Source organism: Schistocerca piceifrons, chromosome 5, assembly GCF_021461385.2.
Source record: "Schistocerca piceifrons isolate TAMUIC-IGC-003096 chromosome 5, iqSchPice1.1, whole genome shotgun sequence".
In the NCBI taxonomy this organism is placed as follows: domain Eukaryota; kingdom Metazoa; phylum Arthropoda; class Insecta; order Orthoptera; family Acrididae; genus Schistocerca; species Schistocerca piceifrons.
In genome coordinates, this window is record NC_060142.1 from 676,538,674 (window position 1) to 676,555,803 (window position 17,130).

The 17,130-nt window shown below is 48.6% G+C and overlaps 1 protein-coding gene across 1 annotated transcript in view; it reads right to left on the reverse strand.

Moving 5' to 3' along the window:
• The window catches only part of LOC124799197 (glutamate receptor ionotropic, delta-1-like), a 178,173-nt gene that overhangs the window by 66,092 nt on the left and 94,951 nt on the right, over positions 1–17,130 (reverse strand). Inside the window, exon 7 of the mRNA XM_047262731.1 lies at positions 3,241–3,435. Within this exon, the coding sequence (XP_047118687.1) occupies positions 3,241–3,435 (195 nt within the window). The remainder of the gene's footprint in view (positions 1–3,240; positions 3,436–17,130) is intronic.

A 17,130-nucleotide genomic window follows, 5' to 3' on the forward strand; every position in this document is an offset into this window, starting at 1 on the left:
TGTTCTGGGACAGCGAGGGCGTAATCCTTACCCATTGCGTTCCAAAGGGCACTACGGTAACAGGTGCGTCCTACGAAAATGTTTTGAAGAACAAATTCCTTCCTGCACTGCAACAAAAACGTCTGGGAAGGGCTGCGCGTGTGCCGTTTCACCGTCACAACGCACCCGCACATCGAGCTAACGTTACGCAACAGTTTCTTCGTGATAACAACTTTGAAGTGATTCCTCATGCTACCTACTCACCTGACCTGGCTGCTAGTGACTTTTGGCTTTTTCCAACAATGAAAGACACTCTCTGTGGCCGCACATTCACCAGCCGTGCTGCTATTGCCTCAGCGATTTTCCAGTGGTCAAAACAGACTCCTAAAGAAGCCTTCGCCGCTGTCATGGAATCATGGCGTCAGCCTTGTGAAAAATGTGTACGTCTGCAGGGCGATTACGTCGAGAAGTAACGCCAGTTTCATCGATTTCGGGTGAGTAGTTAATTAGAAAATAAATCGGAGGCCTCGGAACTTGAAGGCACCTCGTAGTCAGACCAGAGGAGCCAGTCCATTCCATGTAACCACAGCCCACACTGTTGTGGAGCCGCCGCCAGCTTGCACAGTGCCTAGTTGACAACTTGGGTCCGTGGCTTTGTGGGGTCTGCGCCACATTCGATCCCTGCCATCAGCTCTTACCAACTGAAATCAGGACTCATCTGACCAGGCGACAGTTTTTCAGTCATCTAGGGTCCAACAGACAGGGTCACGAGAACAGGAGAGGCGCTGGAAGTGATGTGCTGTTAGCAAAGGCACTCGCATCGGTCGTCTGCTGCCGTAGCCCATTAACGCCAAATTTCGTCGCACTGTCTAACAGAAACGTTCACCGTACGTCCCACGTTGATGTCTGCGGTTATTTCAGTGTCGCTTGTCTCTGTCACTGGCAGCTCTACGCAAAAAGCCGCTGCTGCCGGTCGTTAAGCGAAGGCCATCTGCCACTGCGTTGTCCGTGTTGGGAGGTAATGCGTAAATCTGGTGTTCTCGCCATACTCTTGACACTGTGGACCTCTCAATATTTACTTTTCTAACTATTCCCGAAATGGAACGTCCGATGCGTCTATTTCAAAGTACGATTCCGCGTTCAAAGTTTGTTAGCCCCGTGGTGCGGCCATAATGACGTCGGACACCTTTTCACGTGAATTTCCTGGGTATAGCTCATTCAGTGCACTGCCCTTTTATCACAGCAAACATAAACATAGCCAAAGCCTTGCAGACAAACAAAAATTACACGAAGCGAAATGTAGTGTGAGGAGGGCTATGCGAGAGGCGTTCAACGAATTCAAAAGTAAAGTTCTATGTACTGACCTGGCAGAAAATCCTAAGAAATTTTGGTCTTATGTCTAAGCGGTAGGTGGATCAAAACAAAATGTCCTGACACTCTGTGACCAAAATGGTACTGAATCTGAGGATGACAGACTAAAGGGGCCGAAATACTAAATGTCTTTTTCCAAAGGTGTTTCACAGAGGAAGACTGCAGGGTAGTTCCTTCTCTAGATTGTCGCACAGATGACAAAATGGTAGGTATCGAAATAGATGACAGAGGGATAGAAAAACAATTAAAATCGCTCAAAAGAGGAAAGGCCGCTGGAGGTGATGGGATACCAGTTCGATTTTACACAGAGTACGCGAAGGAACTTGCCCCCCTTCTTGCAGCGGTGTACCGTAGGTCTCTAGAAGAGCGTAGCGTTCCAAAAGATTGGAAAAGGGCACAGGTCATCCCCGTTTTCAAGAAGGGACGTCGAACAGATGTGCAGAACTGTATACCTATATCTCTAACGTCGATCAGTTGTAGAATTTTGGAGCACGTATTATGTTCGAGTATAATGACTTTTCTGGAGACTAGAAATCTACTCTGTAGGAATCAGCATTGGTTTCGAAAAAGACGATCGTGTGAAACCCTGCTCACGCCATTCGTCCACGAGACTCAGAGAGCCATAGAGACGGGTTCCCAGGTAGATGCCGTGTTTCTTGGCTTCTGCAAGGCGTTCGATACAGTTCCCCACAGTCGTTTAATGAACAAAGTAAGAGCATACGGACTATTAGACTAAGTGTGTGATTGGATTGAAGAGTTCCTAGATAACAGAAGGCAGCATATCATTCTCAATGGAGAGAAGTCTTCCGAAGTAAGAGTGATTTGAGGTGTACCACAGGGGAGTGTCGTAGGACCTTTGCTATTCACAATATACATAAATGACGTTGTGGATGACATCGGAAGTTCACTGAGGCTTTTTGCGGATAATGCTGTGGTATATCGAGAGGTTGTAACAATGTAAAATTGTACTGAAATGCAGGAGGATCTGCAACGAATTGACGTATGGTGCAGCGAATGGCAATTGAATCTCAATGTAGACAAGTGTAATGTGCTGCGAATACATGGAAAGAAAGATGCTTTGTCATTTAGCTACAATATAGCAGATCAGCAACTGGAAGCAGTTAATTCCATAAATTATCTGGGAGTGCGCATTAGGAGTGATTTAAAATGGAATGATCATATAAAGTTGATCGTCGGTAAAGCAGATGCCAGACTGAGATTCATTGGAAGAATCCTAAGGAAATGCAGTCCGAAAACAAAGGAAGTAGGTTGCAGTACATTTGTTCGCCCACTGCGTGAATATTGCTCACCAGTGTGGGATCCGTACCAGATAGGGGTGATAGAAGAGAGAGAGAAGATCCAACGGATAGCAACGCGCTTCGTTACAGGATCATTTAGTAATCGCGAAAGCGTTACGGAGATGATAGATAAACTCCAGTGGAAGACTCTGCAGGAGAGACGCTCAGTAGCTCAGTACGGGCTTTTGTTGAAGTTTCGAGAACATACCTTCACCGAGGAGTCAAGCAGTATATTGCTCCCTCCTACGTATATCTCGCGAAGAGACCATGAGGATAAAATCAGAGAGATTAGAGCCCACACAGAGGCATACCGACAATCCTTCTTTCCACGAACAATACGAGACTGGAATAGAAGGGAGAACCGATAGAGGTACTCAAGCTACCCTCCGCCACACACCGTCAGGTGGCTTGCGGAGCATGGATGCAGATGTAGATATACCTCGTACACGCGATACTACCGCCATCTGTGTATGTGCACATCGCTATCCCATAACTTTTGTCACCTCAGTGTAATAAATTTTTGTTTTCGTAGAGAGAGCTGCAACTGGCACATCGAAACTCCTCATAATATCGCGACACGTGTTGGCCTTACCGACGGTACTGCCGGACCTCGAGCAGCAGCAGCAGGCCGGACAGGAAGATGGCGCAGCCGAGCAGCATGAAGGCGGGCGACATGGGCACCAGGTCCACGCTGGCGTACTCCGTCTCAGAGAGGCAGCGCACGCGCGTGAAGTACCACGCCTTGCGCAGGTAGCTGATGTGGCCGCGCTCCCACATCATGCGCAGTCTGCAGACACAGCAGGGCTTCCTCATTAACCTCGTATTGGTATATAAATTGAAGGTGGATCGGGCAGAAAGGAAAGGAAAGGGAAGGGAAGGGAAGGAACTATTGATGTCCGCTACATCGCGACTTCATAGTAATCAGCAGTAGCGAGTGAAAATGTGTGCTGGACTGGGATTCGATCTCCTGCTTACAAGGCAGTTGTGTCAGCAAGTGCTTCGCACACTTCCCAGTTGACCCCCATCCTCACAGGGCGCCAGCTATCCACTGTCCCCATCTACGTCCTCCCACAGGAGGTCGAACTTAACTGTGCACGTCCGAAAGAACAGACGCCACACATTCATATAACTGACTCGCCTCGATGGGCAGTGAATCCACCACCTCGAGTGCAGATGCACAGTCACGATCGATCTCCTGTGGGAATCTCAAAGTAGCGAGCATGCAGGACGTGGACAGGGACTACGGATAGGTGATGTCATGTGGGAATGTGGGGCGGCCAAAAGGCGTGCTGAGATAGTCCGCGTAGTTGTGACAAACACAGTGTCCCGATAGCGCAGTGGTTTACACAACTACCTAGTACACTATCGGCCATTAAAATTGCTGCACCAAGAAGAAATGCAGATGATAAACGGGTATTCATTGGACAAATATATTATACTACAACTGACATGTGATTACATTTTCACGCAATTTGGGTGCATAGATCCTGAGAAATCAGTACCCAGAACAACCACCTCTGGCCTTGATACGCCTGGGCATTGAGTCAAACAGACCTTGGATGCCGTGTACAGGTACAGCTGCCCATGCAGCTTCAACACGATACCGCAGTTCATCAAGAGTAGTGACTGGCGTATTGTTACCAGCCAGTTGCTCGGCCACCATTGACCAGACGTTTTCAATTGGTGAGAGATCTGGAGAATGTGTTGGCCAGGGCAGCAGTCGCACGTTTTCTGTATCCAGAAAGGCCCGTACATGAGCTGCAACATACGGTCGTGCATTATCCTACTGAAATCTAGGGTTTCGCAGGGATCGAATGAAAGGTAGAGCCACGGGTCGTAACGCATCTGAAATGTAACGTCCACTGTTCAAAGTGCCTTCAATGCGAACAAGAGGTGACCGAGACGTGTAACCAATGGCACCCCATACCATCACGCCGGGGATACGCCAGTATGGCGATGAGGAATACACGCTTCCAACGTGCGTTCACCGCGATGTCGCCAAACACGGATGCGACCATCATGATGTTGTAAACAGAACCTGGATTCATCCGAAAAAATTACGTTTTGCTTTTCGTGCACCCAGGTTCGTCGTTGAGTACACCATCGCAGGCGCTCCTGTCTGTGGTGCAGCGTCAAGGGTAACCGCAGCCATGATCTCCGAGCTGATAGTCCATGCTACTACAAACGTCGTCGAACTGTTCGTGCACATGGTTGTTGTCTTGCTAACGTCCCCATCTGTTGACTCAGGGATCGAGACGTGGCTGCACGATCCGTTACAGCCATATGGATAAGATGCCTGTCATCTCGACTGCTAGTGACACGAGGCAGTTGGGATCCAGCACGGCGTTCCGTATTACCCTCCTGAACCCATCGATTCCATATTCTGCTAACAGTCATCGGATCTCAACCAAAGCGAGCAGCAATGTCGCGATACGATAAACCGCAATCGCGATAGGCTACAATCTGACCTTTATCAAAGACGGAAACGTGATGGTACGCATTTCTCCTCCTTACCTAAGGCATCACAACAACTTTTCACCAGGCAAGCCGGTCAACTGCTGTTTGTGTATGAGAAATCGGTTGGAAACTTTCCTCATGTCAGCAAGTTGTAGGTGTCGCCACCGGCGCCAGTCTTGTGTGAATGCTCTGAAAAGCTAATCATTTGCATATCACAGCATCTTCTTGCTGTCGGTTAAATTTCGCGACTGTAGCACATCATCTTCGTGGTGTAGCAATTTTAATGGCCAGTAGTGTATGTCTGCGGTTGCCTACGGAGCCATGGTTGTACCCAGGTGTGCATCTCTTCCTCCGAAGCAAATCGACAGCCACGAATGGGAGGTATAGGGCTGTATGGATGAAGTTTAAGGGCTACCTTGCGAAACATGTGGTCGCGCCTTATCCTGTAGCAGAATGACGCCGTCGATCAAAATTTCCGGTCGTTTCGAATTTATGGCGCGCTACAGTTTTTGCAAAGTGTCCACGTACCTCTGGACGTTAATTGCGGCGCCGCGTTCCAGAAAGTCGAGGAGCAGCGGGCCCTTCCAGCTAAAGAAAAAGCTCATTATGACTTTCCCGGAGACGCCGTGTCTGTTATTTCGACTACGCTACTGAAATTTCGATAGGAAGCCCTTAAACATCCTCCGTACAGTCCAGATCTCTCTCAATGTGATTTCCATAGTGTTGGAGACTTGAAGATAGACACTCGTGACCGTTGATGTGCTTCGGATGAAGAGATGTACGCCTGGGTACGATAATGTTTCCGTAGGCAACCGCAAACATTTTCCATGAAGGCATTGTTTGTCTTGTAGTACTGTGGGATAAATATATTAACAGTTATGGCAATTACTTTTGAAATAAAAAACAATTCACTTATTTTTTCAATCTGTCTCGTTTTCATTTGACTGTCCCTTGTACTTCAGTCGATTACCATCCATCCGCGACAAAATGCTGCGGCCTGCCTACCACGAAAACCACAACGACAAATTTTGTTTGGTACCCCAGCAGTCAACGTATATGTCTCAAGACGGACGGTGGACTTTCCATAAATAGCATGAATGCTCGGACGAAAGTGTGTTGAGACTCATATTGTATGTTAATGGCCTTGCAGACAATAGTAACGGTAACCTCAGACTTTACACAGGTTCCGAGAGTTACGAAACTTGTACAGAAAACTGAAATAGAGATCAACATAAACATCATTTCCGCCATTTTTATTGCTCATGAAAACCACACATTGCATGTTGTACTACGATACAGCGAGACCTTCAGAGGTAGTGGTCCAGATTGCTGTGCACACCGGTACCTCTAATACCCAGTAGCACGTCCTTTTGCATTGATGCATGCCTGTATTTATTGTGGCATACTATCCACAAATTCATCAAGGCACTGTTGGTCCAGATTGCCCAAACGGCGATTCGGCGTGGATCCCTCAGAGTGGTTGATAGGTCACGGCGTCCATAAACAGTCCTTTTCAATCTATCCCAGGCATGTCCGATAGGGTTCATGTCTGGAGAACCTACTGGCTACTCTAGTCGCGCGATGTCGATATCCTGAAGGAAGTCATTCACAAGATGTTCACAATTGGGGGCGCAAATTGTCGTCCGTGAAGACGAGTGCCTCGCCAATATGCTGCTGATATGGTTGCACTATTGGTCGGAGAATGGCATTGACGTATCGTACCGCCGTTACGGCACCTTCCATGACCAGCAGCAGCGTACGTCAGCCCCACATAATGCCACCCCAAAACAACATGGAACCTCCACCTTGCTGCACTCGCTGGACAGTGTATCTAAGGCGTTCAGCCTTACCGGGTTGCCTCCAAACACGTCTCCGACGATTGTCTGGTAGAAGCATATGCGACAATCGTCGGTGAAGAGAACGTGATGCCAGTCCTGAGCGGTCCAATGGCTCAAATGGCTCTGAGCACTATGGGACTCAACTGCTGAGGTCATTAGTCCCCTAGAACTTAGAACTAGTTAAACCTAACTAACCTAAGGACATCACACACACCCATGCCCAAGGCAGGATTCGAACCTGCGACTGTAGCGCCTAGAACCGCTCGGCCACCACGGCCGGCTGAGTGGTCCGTTCGGCATATTGTTGGGACCATCTGTACCGCGCTGCATGGTGTCATGATTGCAAAGATGGACCACGCCATGGACGTCTGGAGTGAAGTTGCGCATCATGCGTGCTATTGTGTACAGTTAGAGTCGTAACACGACGTCATGTGGCTGCACGAAAGCAATATTCAAAACGGTGGCGTTGCTGTCAGGGTTCCTCCGAGCCATAATCCGTAGGTAGCGGTCATTCAGTGCAGTAGTAGCCCTTGGGCGGCCTGAGCGAGGCATGTCATCGACAGTTCCTGTCTCTCTGTATCTCCTCCATGTCCGAACAACGTCGCTTTGGTTCACTCCGAGACGCCTGGACACTTCCCTTGTTGAGAGCCCTTCCTGGCACAAAGTACAATGCGAACGCGATCGAACCGCGGTAGGCGTGGCTGAACTACAGAGAACACGAGTTATGTACCTCCTTCCTGGTGGGATGACTGGAACTGATCTGCTGTCGGACCACCTCCGTATAATAGGTGCTACTCATGCATGGTTGTTTACATCTTTGAGCGGTTTAGTGACATGTCTGAACAGTCAAAGGGACTGTGTCTATGACACAATATCCACAGCCAACGTCTATCTTCAGGAGTTCTGGGAACCAGGGTGATGCAAAACTTTTTTTGATACGTGTACTTATCTACAGGGTGTTTCAAACTCTTTGCAGGAAACGTATATGTATGATAGGTCAAGACATAGGCAACAGCTTTTATGGGAGACAAAACGCTCGTTGACGATTCCTGGTGACGTTAGGCGTCTTTTTGTTGGATTCGCCCTTCCTGAGACGAGGAAGTTGCATCGAATTAGCACAGTTTATTAACCAGGTGTGCTGTCTCTGCATATTGTCTAACCCAGCAAACTGATAGAGTAATTTTGAAAAGAAAACCTTACGAAAGTGTTTCTAAGTGAAGACAGAATCAGGAACTTGGCCTGCTATCTTTAACATGGAGGAGATGACTGAGTTGTAGTTAACACACATTGCACCTACACGCTGCGCAGTGTCTGCGCCCTGCAACCCCACATGGACGTAACCAACATTAAAAGACGCTTAGCGTTCCCGGGAAGTATCACCGGGAAGAGTCACCAAACATTTTGTCTGTAACAAAAGTTTTTCCCGATTACATGATCCTCCGCCCCTAGACGTTTGATGCGAAGGCTTTCCGACTTGCATACTGAAGTGCAAGATGAAAAATCTGCAGAAATAAGCAGTCAGCTCTGGATAACATACGTATGTGGTATCTATTCTTTCTGACGGGAGACGTGCTAGGGTAGTCATTGCAGTAGTTATCAGCACTGTGTCCTGATGGCTTGGTGGTCAGAGTATCAGCCTAGTGATCCGGCGACCCGGGTTCGAATCATGGTCAGGCATAAATTTTCAACTTTCCGCATTGATGTACGTCAGCGTCCTCTGCCAGCTAAACGTCATTAATTCCTTTGTGTCTAGATCTGGACAACATTCAAAGTGCTGCAAAGACTGGCAACTTGTTTTAAACGTACGGAAATGTTAAATATGAATTTCACAAAACGAAAAAAGCATAGTATCCTATGCGTACAATGTCAGTGATTCATAACTACGAGAACTGTTCGGAAAGTATGGTCCCATCGGTCACGAAATGCAAACCACAGTATTTGCAACAGTTAGCTACACTTCCCAGCTACTTCTCTACATAACTGCAGCTCCGACTGATATATTTGTCATAGTGTTTTATCAACTTCCCGATATCCTTGTCATGCCTGTGCTTTCTGCCAATTCTCTACTCTGACCTGTAGCTTGTTGTCTGTGCCAGAATGTTGTCTTCGTAACCAGCGGTTCGTGTGAGCAGAGACAAAAATCTGAGGGAACCAAGTCCAGGCTGTATGGTGGGTGATCAAACACACCTCGTCGGCAACGCTGCAGCAGCGTCCGCATTGTGCTTGCAGTAGGCGGGCGAGAATTGTCATGAAAAATGAAATGTATGACCGTTACGTTGTGTGGGCTGCACGAAATCAAGCGAAATGCCGCACAGGTACTCATATTTGGTGGAAGACGCTATTTGCTGGGCATCTTTATACGCTCACTGTGCGCTCAGAACGGAAAAGAACGACATGACGCGATCGACGAGCGTATTAGAGACACTCTCCAGCACATCCATGCAAAATTCATTGGATTTTCATTACGGTTTCTATTTCGTGAGCGATCGGATCTTACATTCCGAATAACCCTCGTAGAATCAGCCAACTCATACATGGTTTTGTTGTGCTCTTCAGTCCTGAGGCTGGTTTGATGCAGCTCTCAATGCTACTCTATCCTGTGCAAGCTTCTTCATCTCCCAGTACCTACTGCAAACTACATCCTTCTGAATCTGCTTAGTGTATTCATCTATTGGTCTCCCTCTACGATTTTTACCCTCCACGCTGCCATCTAGTACTAAATTGGTGATCCCTTGATGCCTCAGAACATGTCCTACCAACCGATCCCTTCTTCTGGTCAAGTTGTGCCACAAACTTCTCTTCTCTCCAATCCTATTCAATACTTCCTCATTAGTTATGTGATCTACCTATCTAATCTTCAGCATTCTTCTGTAGCACCACATTTCGAAAGCTTCTATTCTCTTCTTGTCCAAACTATTTATCGTCCATGTTTCACTTCCATACATGGCTACACTCCATACAAATACTTTCAGAAATGACTTCCTGACACTTAAATCAATACTCGATGTTAACAAATTTCTCTTCTTCAGAAACGCTTTCCTTGCCATTGCCAGTCTACATTTTATATCCTCTCTACTTCGACCATCATCAGTTATTTTGCTCCCCAAATAGCAAAACTCCTTTACTACTTTAAGTGTCTCATTTCCTAATCTAATTCCCTCAGCATCACCCGATTTAATTTGACTACATTCCATTATCCTTGTTTTGCTTTTGTTGATGTTCATCTTATATTCTCCTTTCAAGACGCTATCCATTCCATTCAACTGCTCTTCCAAGTCCTTTGCTGTCTCTGAGAGAATTACAATGTCATCGGCGAACCTCAAAGTTTTTATTTCTTCTCTATGGGTTTTAATACCTACTCCGAATTTTTCTTTTGTTTCCTTTACTGCTTGCTCAGTATACAGATTGAACAACATCGGGGAGAGGCTACAACCCTGACTTACTCCCTTCCCAACAGCTGCTTCCCTTTCATGTTCCTCGACTCTTATAACTGCCATCTGTTTTCTGTACAAATTGTAAATAGTATTTCGCTCCCTGTATTTTACAATTTTAGAATTTGAAAGAGAGTATGCCAGTCAACATTCTCAAAACCTGTCTCTAAGTCTACAAATGCTTGAAACGTAGGTTTGCCTTTCCTTAATCTAGCTTCTAAGATAAGTTGTAGGGTCAGTATTGCCTCACGTGTTCCCATATTTCTACGGAATCCAAACTGATCTACCCCGAGGTCGTCTTCTACCAGTTTTTCCATTCGTCTATAAGGAATTCGCCGTAGTATTTTGCAGCAGTGACTTATTAAACTGATTGTTCGGTAATTATTCACATCTGTCAACACCTGCTTCCTTTGGGATTGGAATTACTATATTCTTCTTGAAGTCTGAGGGAATTTCGCCTGTCTCATACACCTTGCTCACCAGGAGGTAGAGTTTTGTCAGGACTGGCTCTCCTAAGGCTGTCATTAGTTCTAATGGAATGTTGTCTACTCCCGGGGCCTTGTTTCGACTCATACATATACCTGGGTGTAACAATTTGTAGGATATGAAATGGAATGATTACAAACGCTCAGTTGTAGGTAAAGCAGGTGGCAAACTTGCGTTCACTGTTAGAACACTAGCAAAATGCAACCACTCTACAAAGCAGATCGCTTACAAAACACTTCCGCACGAACATTGTTCAAGTGTGTGGGAACCATAATAAACAGGACTGACAGGAATTAAGTGGAGTATTCGGAACAGAGAAGGGAGGTACGAATGGTGAAAGGTTTGCTTGACACACGGGAAAGCGTCACTAAAATGTTGCAAAACCAGAGTTCGTAGCCTTTTGAAGATAAACGCAAAGTATCTCACAAAATACACTCCTGGAAATGGAAAAAAGAACACATTGACACCGGTGTGTCAGACCCACCATACTTGCTCCGGACACTGCGAGAGGGCTGTACAAGCAATGATCACACGCACGGCACAGCGGACACACCAGGAACCGCGGTGTTGGCCGTCGAATGGCGCTAGCTGCGCAGCATTTGTGCACCGCCGCCGTCAGTGTCAGCCAGTTTGCCGTGGCATACGGAGCTCCATCGCAGTCTTTAACACCGGTAGCATGCCGCGACAGCGTGGACGTGAACCGTATGTGCAGTTGACGGACTTTGAGCGAGGGCGTATAGTGGGCATGCTGGAGGCCGGGTGGACGTACCGCCGAATTGCTCAACACGTGGGGCGTGAGGTCTCCACAGTACATCGATGTTGTCGCCAGTGGTCGGCGGAAGGTGCACGTTTTCGTCGACCTGGGACCGGATCGCAGCGACGCACGGATGCACACCAAGACCGTAGGATCCTACGCAGTGCCGTAGGGGACCGCACCGCCACTTCCCAGCAAATTAGGGACACTGTTGCTCCTGGGGTATCGGCGAGGACCATTCGCAACCGTCTCCATGAAGCTGGGCTACGGTCCCGCACACCGTTAGTCCGTCTTCCGCTCACGCCCCAACATCGTGCAGCCCGCCTCCAGTGGTGTCGCGACAGGCGTGAGTGGAGGGACGAAAGGAGACGTGTCTTCTTCAGCGATGAGAGTCGCTTCTGCCTTGGTGCCAATGATGGTCGTATGCGTGTTTGGCGCCGTGCAGGTGAGCGCCACAATCAGGACTGCATACGACCGAGGCACACAGGGCCAACACCCGGCATCATGGTGTGGGGAGCGATCTCCTACACTGGCCGTACACCACTGGTGATCGTCGAGGGGACACTGAATAGTGCACGGTACATCCAAACCGTCATCGAACCCATCGTTCTACCATTCCTAGGCCGGTAAGGGAACTTGCTCTTCCAACAGGACAATGCACGTCCGCATGTATCCCGTGCCACCCAACGTGCTCTAGAAGGTGTAAGTCAACTACCCTGGCCAGCAAGATCTCCGGATCTGTCCCCCATTGAGCATGTTTGGGACTGGATGAAGCGTCGTCTCACGCGGTCTGCACGTCCAGCACGAACGCTGGTCCAGCTGAGGCGCCAGGTGGAAATGGCATGGCAAGCCGTTCCACAGGACTACATCCAGCATCTGTACGATCGTCTCCATGGGAGAATAGCAGCCTGCATTGCTGCGAAAGGTGGATATACACTGTACTAGTGCCGACATTGTGCATGCTCTGTTGCCTGTGTCTATGTGCCTGTGGTTCTGCCACTGTGATCATGTGATGTATCTGACCCCAGGAATGTGTCAATAAAGTTTCCCCTTCCTGGGACAATGAATTCACGGTGTTCTTATTTCAATTTCCAGCAGTGTATTACTTACAATTTTAGAATCAATATTAAGTAAAGAATCTAGACATATTCCTCAGCCCCTACGTATCGCTCCCGTAAGGACTTGAAGACAAAATCTGAGTAATTACGACATGCACAGAGGAATGAATTTAAGTTGTCGTTCTTCTTGCACTCTATACGCGGCTGGAACAGGAAGAGAACCTAACGTGTGGTACAGTGCTAAGTGCCCTCCACTATGCGCTTCACAGTAGCCTGTAAAGTAGGTGTGTAGGCGTAGAAGACCCACGCCCTGCATTCAAAATGTAGAGTCTAAGTGACACAGTCAGACACATTGCTCAGTGGTCTCAACTACACTCCCTAAGCCTGACAGGTTTAAACATTTAGTACTATTTAGAACTTCACTATGGTTTCTATTTCGTGAGCGATCGGACCTTACAGTCCGAAAAGCCCTCGTAGAATCAGCCAACTCATAATGCAGCATAATGGAATGCTCAACACCTTGGTACATAGAGCACCCTCGACCTCTGATGAACAGAACTTGCCAATGGAACTGAAATACCTGGAGACCGTGTACCGCAAGAATGGGTATGGCAACCTCCAAATCCAAAGGGCCTTCCGACAACAGAAGTGCAGCAAGAACCGAGATGAAGAGCAACGCCAAGAAGAAAAAATGGCCCTGAGCAGTATGGGACTCATCTTCTGAGGTCATTAGTCCCCTAGAACTCAGAACTAGTTAAACCTAACTAACCTAAGGACATCACACACATCCATGCGCGAGGCAGGATTCGAAGCTGCGCCCGTAGCGGTCTCGCGGTTCCAGACTGCACCCCAAGAAGAGAAGCAAGCTCTGGCCTTTTTGCCGTTTGCTGGCAACGTGTTGTCAAAAATAGGGAGACTGTTAGGGTGACACAAGATTGACACAGTCTTCCGACCACCAGCAAAGATTCGTGACCTTCCAAGACTGGCAAAAGATGACGTAGGCCTTAAGAAAGAGGGCATATACAAAATACCGTGTGACTGCGGCCAAACAGTTCGCACGGTCGAGAACCGATGCAAGGAACACGAACGTCACACCCGCTTATGCCAACCCAGCCATTCGGCCCTTGCAGAACACTGCACTGAAACCGGACGCACAGCGAAATTCGAAGAGACAAAAATCCTGACAGCCACAAGTGCCTACTGGGACAGTATCTACAAGGAGGCCATAGAAATTCGCGTTACAGATAACCTCATCAACAGGGACACTGGGTTTCAACTTCGCAAGGCCTGGAAACCATTATTAAAGAGCAACGGCGCGAGCGGACGCGAGATCCTTCCGCCACGGCGGACGGAGATGGACTGCGCCTACCACCAGGGTGGCTGCAGCTTCCCCCACCCCTCCCACCCCGCGGCGCCCAGCCGGCCGTCCGCGCCGGGCTACGACTCAGGACCCCGCGGACATAAATACCACGGACACAGCGCAGACAGATCATCGGATCCCCGCTCACGCTGCGGTGAGTAACGCATAAGCTGATTGTCGCTGTTGCTACTCGAGATGTCGGGACGCGGAAGGGGACGCAAAGCTGCTGCCTTGGCGGAGTTGCTGCTCACGCTAGCAGGAACATCCGGCAAGAAGAAGAGGAAGACTACAGCGCAGTGCTTTCGCTGCCAAAAGCTTGGCCACGTCGCCAAGCACTGCAGCGGAGCAGTCGCGTGCTTGAAGTGTGCGCAAGCACACGACACACGCGACTGCAAAAAGCAGAAGGACGCCCCCTGTACCTGTGCCAACTGCGGCGGCGCACACGCGGCCAACGCCCGTTCCTGCGCGTACAGAAGAAACTGGCGCGGACCGGAGAAGAAGACGCAGAAGCAAGTGACCACCACACACGAAGAGGTGGTCACTTGCACAGAAGACGTCGTCACCAGGCGCCTTAACGACGCCGTCCAAGAAGCCATGTCCGCCTTCAAATCCGCCATGGCGGAAGAGAGGGCGGCCATGCTGGCGGAACTGGGCGAGGCTCGGCGTCAGATTGCTGAGCTGACGCAGGAGCTTCGCTCAGCCAAAGCAGCTTCCGCCACAACAGTCGACACCGCCACCCAGACGACTCCCCCACGTGAGAAGGAGTTCGCGACGGTGGCCACGCAGACCGACTTGCCTGCCGAAGGGGAGGCAACACAGCACAAGACGGACACAGAAGCAGCAGCGCAAGAAGAAGAGTGGGAAGAAGTCCCATTCCTCCCGCTTCCAGACATGTACAGCGCAAGCGCTGTAACGAAGAAGATCGCTGACTCGCTTCGCGATGGTACTTACCCCCACCACGACAACCCCTATCCTTTCGTTCCACCTAACCATCCTAAACCTCCACCCTCATATCAACCAACTGAGTATCCAGAAGGCCTTGTCGGCCTTTCTAGGGAGGATTACATTCTGATTAATTCCTACCCTATTTTTACAGAGTGGCAATGGCGCTACATCATCTTCGCTCTGGTCAACGGAGAATACCAAAAAGCAGGATACTCTATGCCCAGTATCCCAACCGAGGAAGAGCCCTCAGCAACAGCCAAGAAGAAGAAGAAAAATCGTCACACCGACAAGTACAGGAAATAGGTCATCGGCACTCCTTGCCAGTCCAGAAATACCTACCAGTACAGAAAGAAGATTCGACAAGATTCCCAGGGGAGTAAAGGCCAAACGGCCACAAACTTCCAATCGAACATCCTCACAGCGAGGAAGTCACAAAAGGAGAGCAGGCAGGCAGGCAGACAGATCATTCCATCAGCACCACCTGATGATGGCGGAACGGTAATTCGCCGAAATATCGTGGAACTTCGGCGATCGAATCCGGCTGGACGCTCGAGAACCTTGGATACAAATTGCACACTTTTTTTTGCCATCTGTCTAATTATCATTTGACTGCCCCTTGTACACTTCGCGGAACGGCCGCAAAGACGAGATAAGTGAAATAAAGGCTTATGTGGAGGCATATAGAGTACAGACAGTCGTCTTCCCCTGATCCCATTTACGAAGGAACAGGAAAGGAAATGACCACTTGTGGTACATGGTAGTCTCCAACAGACACCATATGCTGGCTTTCGGAGTATGTATTTAGATGTAGATATATATTTCTGGTTCCACTTTAGAGGATAGACCAGGGTGGAAATTTTTTAAGCCTATTTTTTGTTGGCTTATAATGTTCCTTAGCTAGTCTATTTTTAAGATTAATTCATGTAAAGTATGCCATAAATGTTAAAATACCTTAAAACTGCAATTTACTGCGTGAGGTCTGGTGCATCCAAGCGCTCAAATGCAGCCGATGTAATAGTACAATACACTGACGGAGAAAAAATCGCAACACCAAGGTGTTCTGCGACAAGAGCGAAAGTTGATAGAAGCGTTTCTACATCTGAAAGATAATGTCTATTAAAATTTCGCGCCAGTGGCATAAGGATGAGATTGCAAATCAGGTTTGCATCACATATATGTTGTAACGGTCCCTGAGCGATAGCTACCTTTGAGACTGGAAGTGGTGAGCTGACGTTGATCAAGAATGCCTTTAACGTGACAAAGAGGCCATTCGCAACTAATCACTGAGTTTGAATGAGATTGTGTGATAGGGCTACGAGAAGTTGGATGTTCCTTTTGCGATATTGCAGAAAGACTTGGGGGGAATGTAGCCACTGCACATGATCACTAGCAGCGGTGACGTCGGGAATATACGCTCGCAAGAAGACCGACCGGGCTCCAGACGAACACGTGGCACTACCGAGATACAAGGCCGTCGTGTTCGGCTTATGGCTCTGGGGCACTGTACTGCATCTGCAGTAGCAGCTTGAGCAGCAGCTGGCACCACAGTGACACATCTAACTGTTACAAAGCGGTTACTTCAAGGGCAGCTCCGAGCCAGACGCCCTGTAGCGTACATTCCATTGATCCCAAACCACCGCCATTTGCGGCTTCAGTGGTGTCAAGCGAGAGAGTTCATTAGAAGACCTTGTGGAGGTCTGTTACATTTTCTAATGAAAGCTGGTTCCGCAAATAGTTAAAATGGCTCTAAGCACTATGGGACTTAACATCTGCGGTCATCAGTCCCCTAGACTTAGAACTATTTACACCTATCTAACTAAGGACATCACACACATCCATGCCCGAGGCAGGATTCGAACCTGCGACCGTAGCAGCAGCGCGGTTCCGGACTAAAGCGCCAAGAACCGCTCGGCCACAGCGGCCGGCGCTGGTTCTGCCTCGGTGCCAGTGATGGTCGTGTATTGGTTAGATGGAGGCCAGCTGAGGATCTGTAACTAATCTGTCTGCGTGTTAGATACACTGGATATACACCTGGAATTACGGTCTGGGGTGTACGTCCAGTGTAGCCTGGAGTTATGGTCTGGGGTGCGATTTAATATGAGAGCAGGAATATTCTCGTGGTTACGCCATTCAACTGACTGCAGACTGCTGTT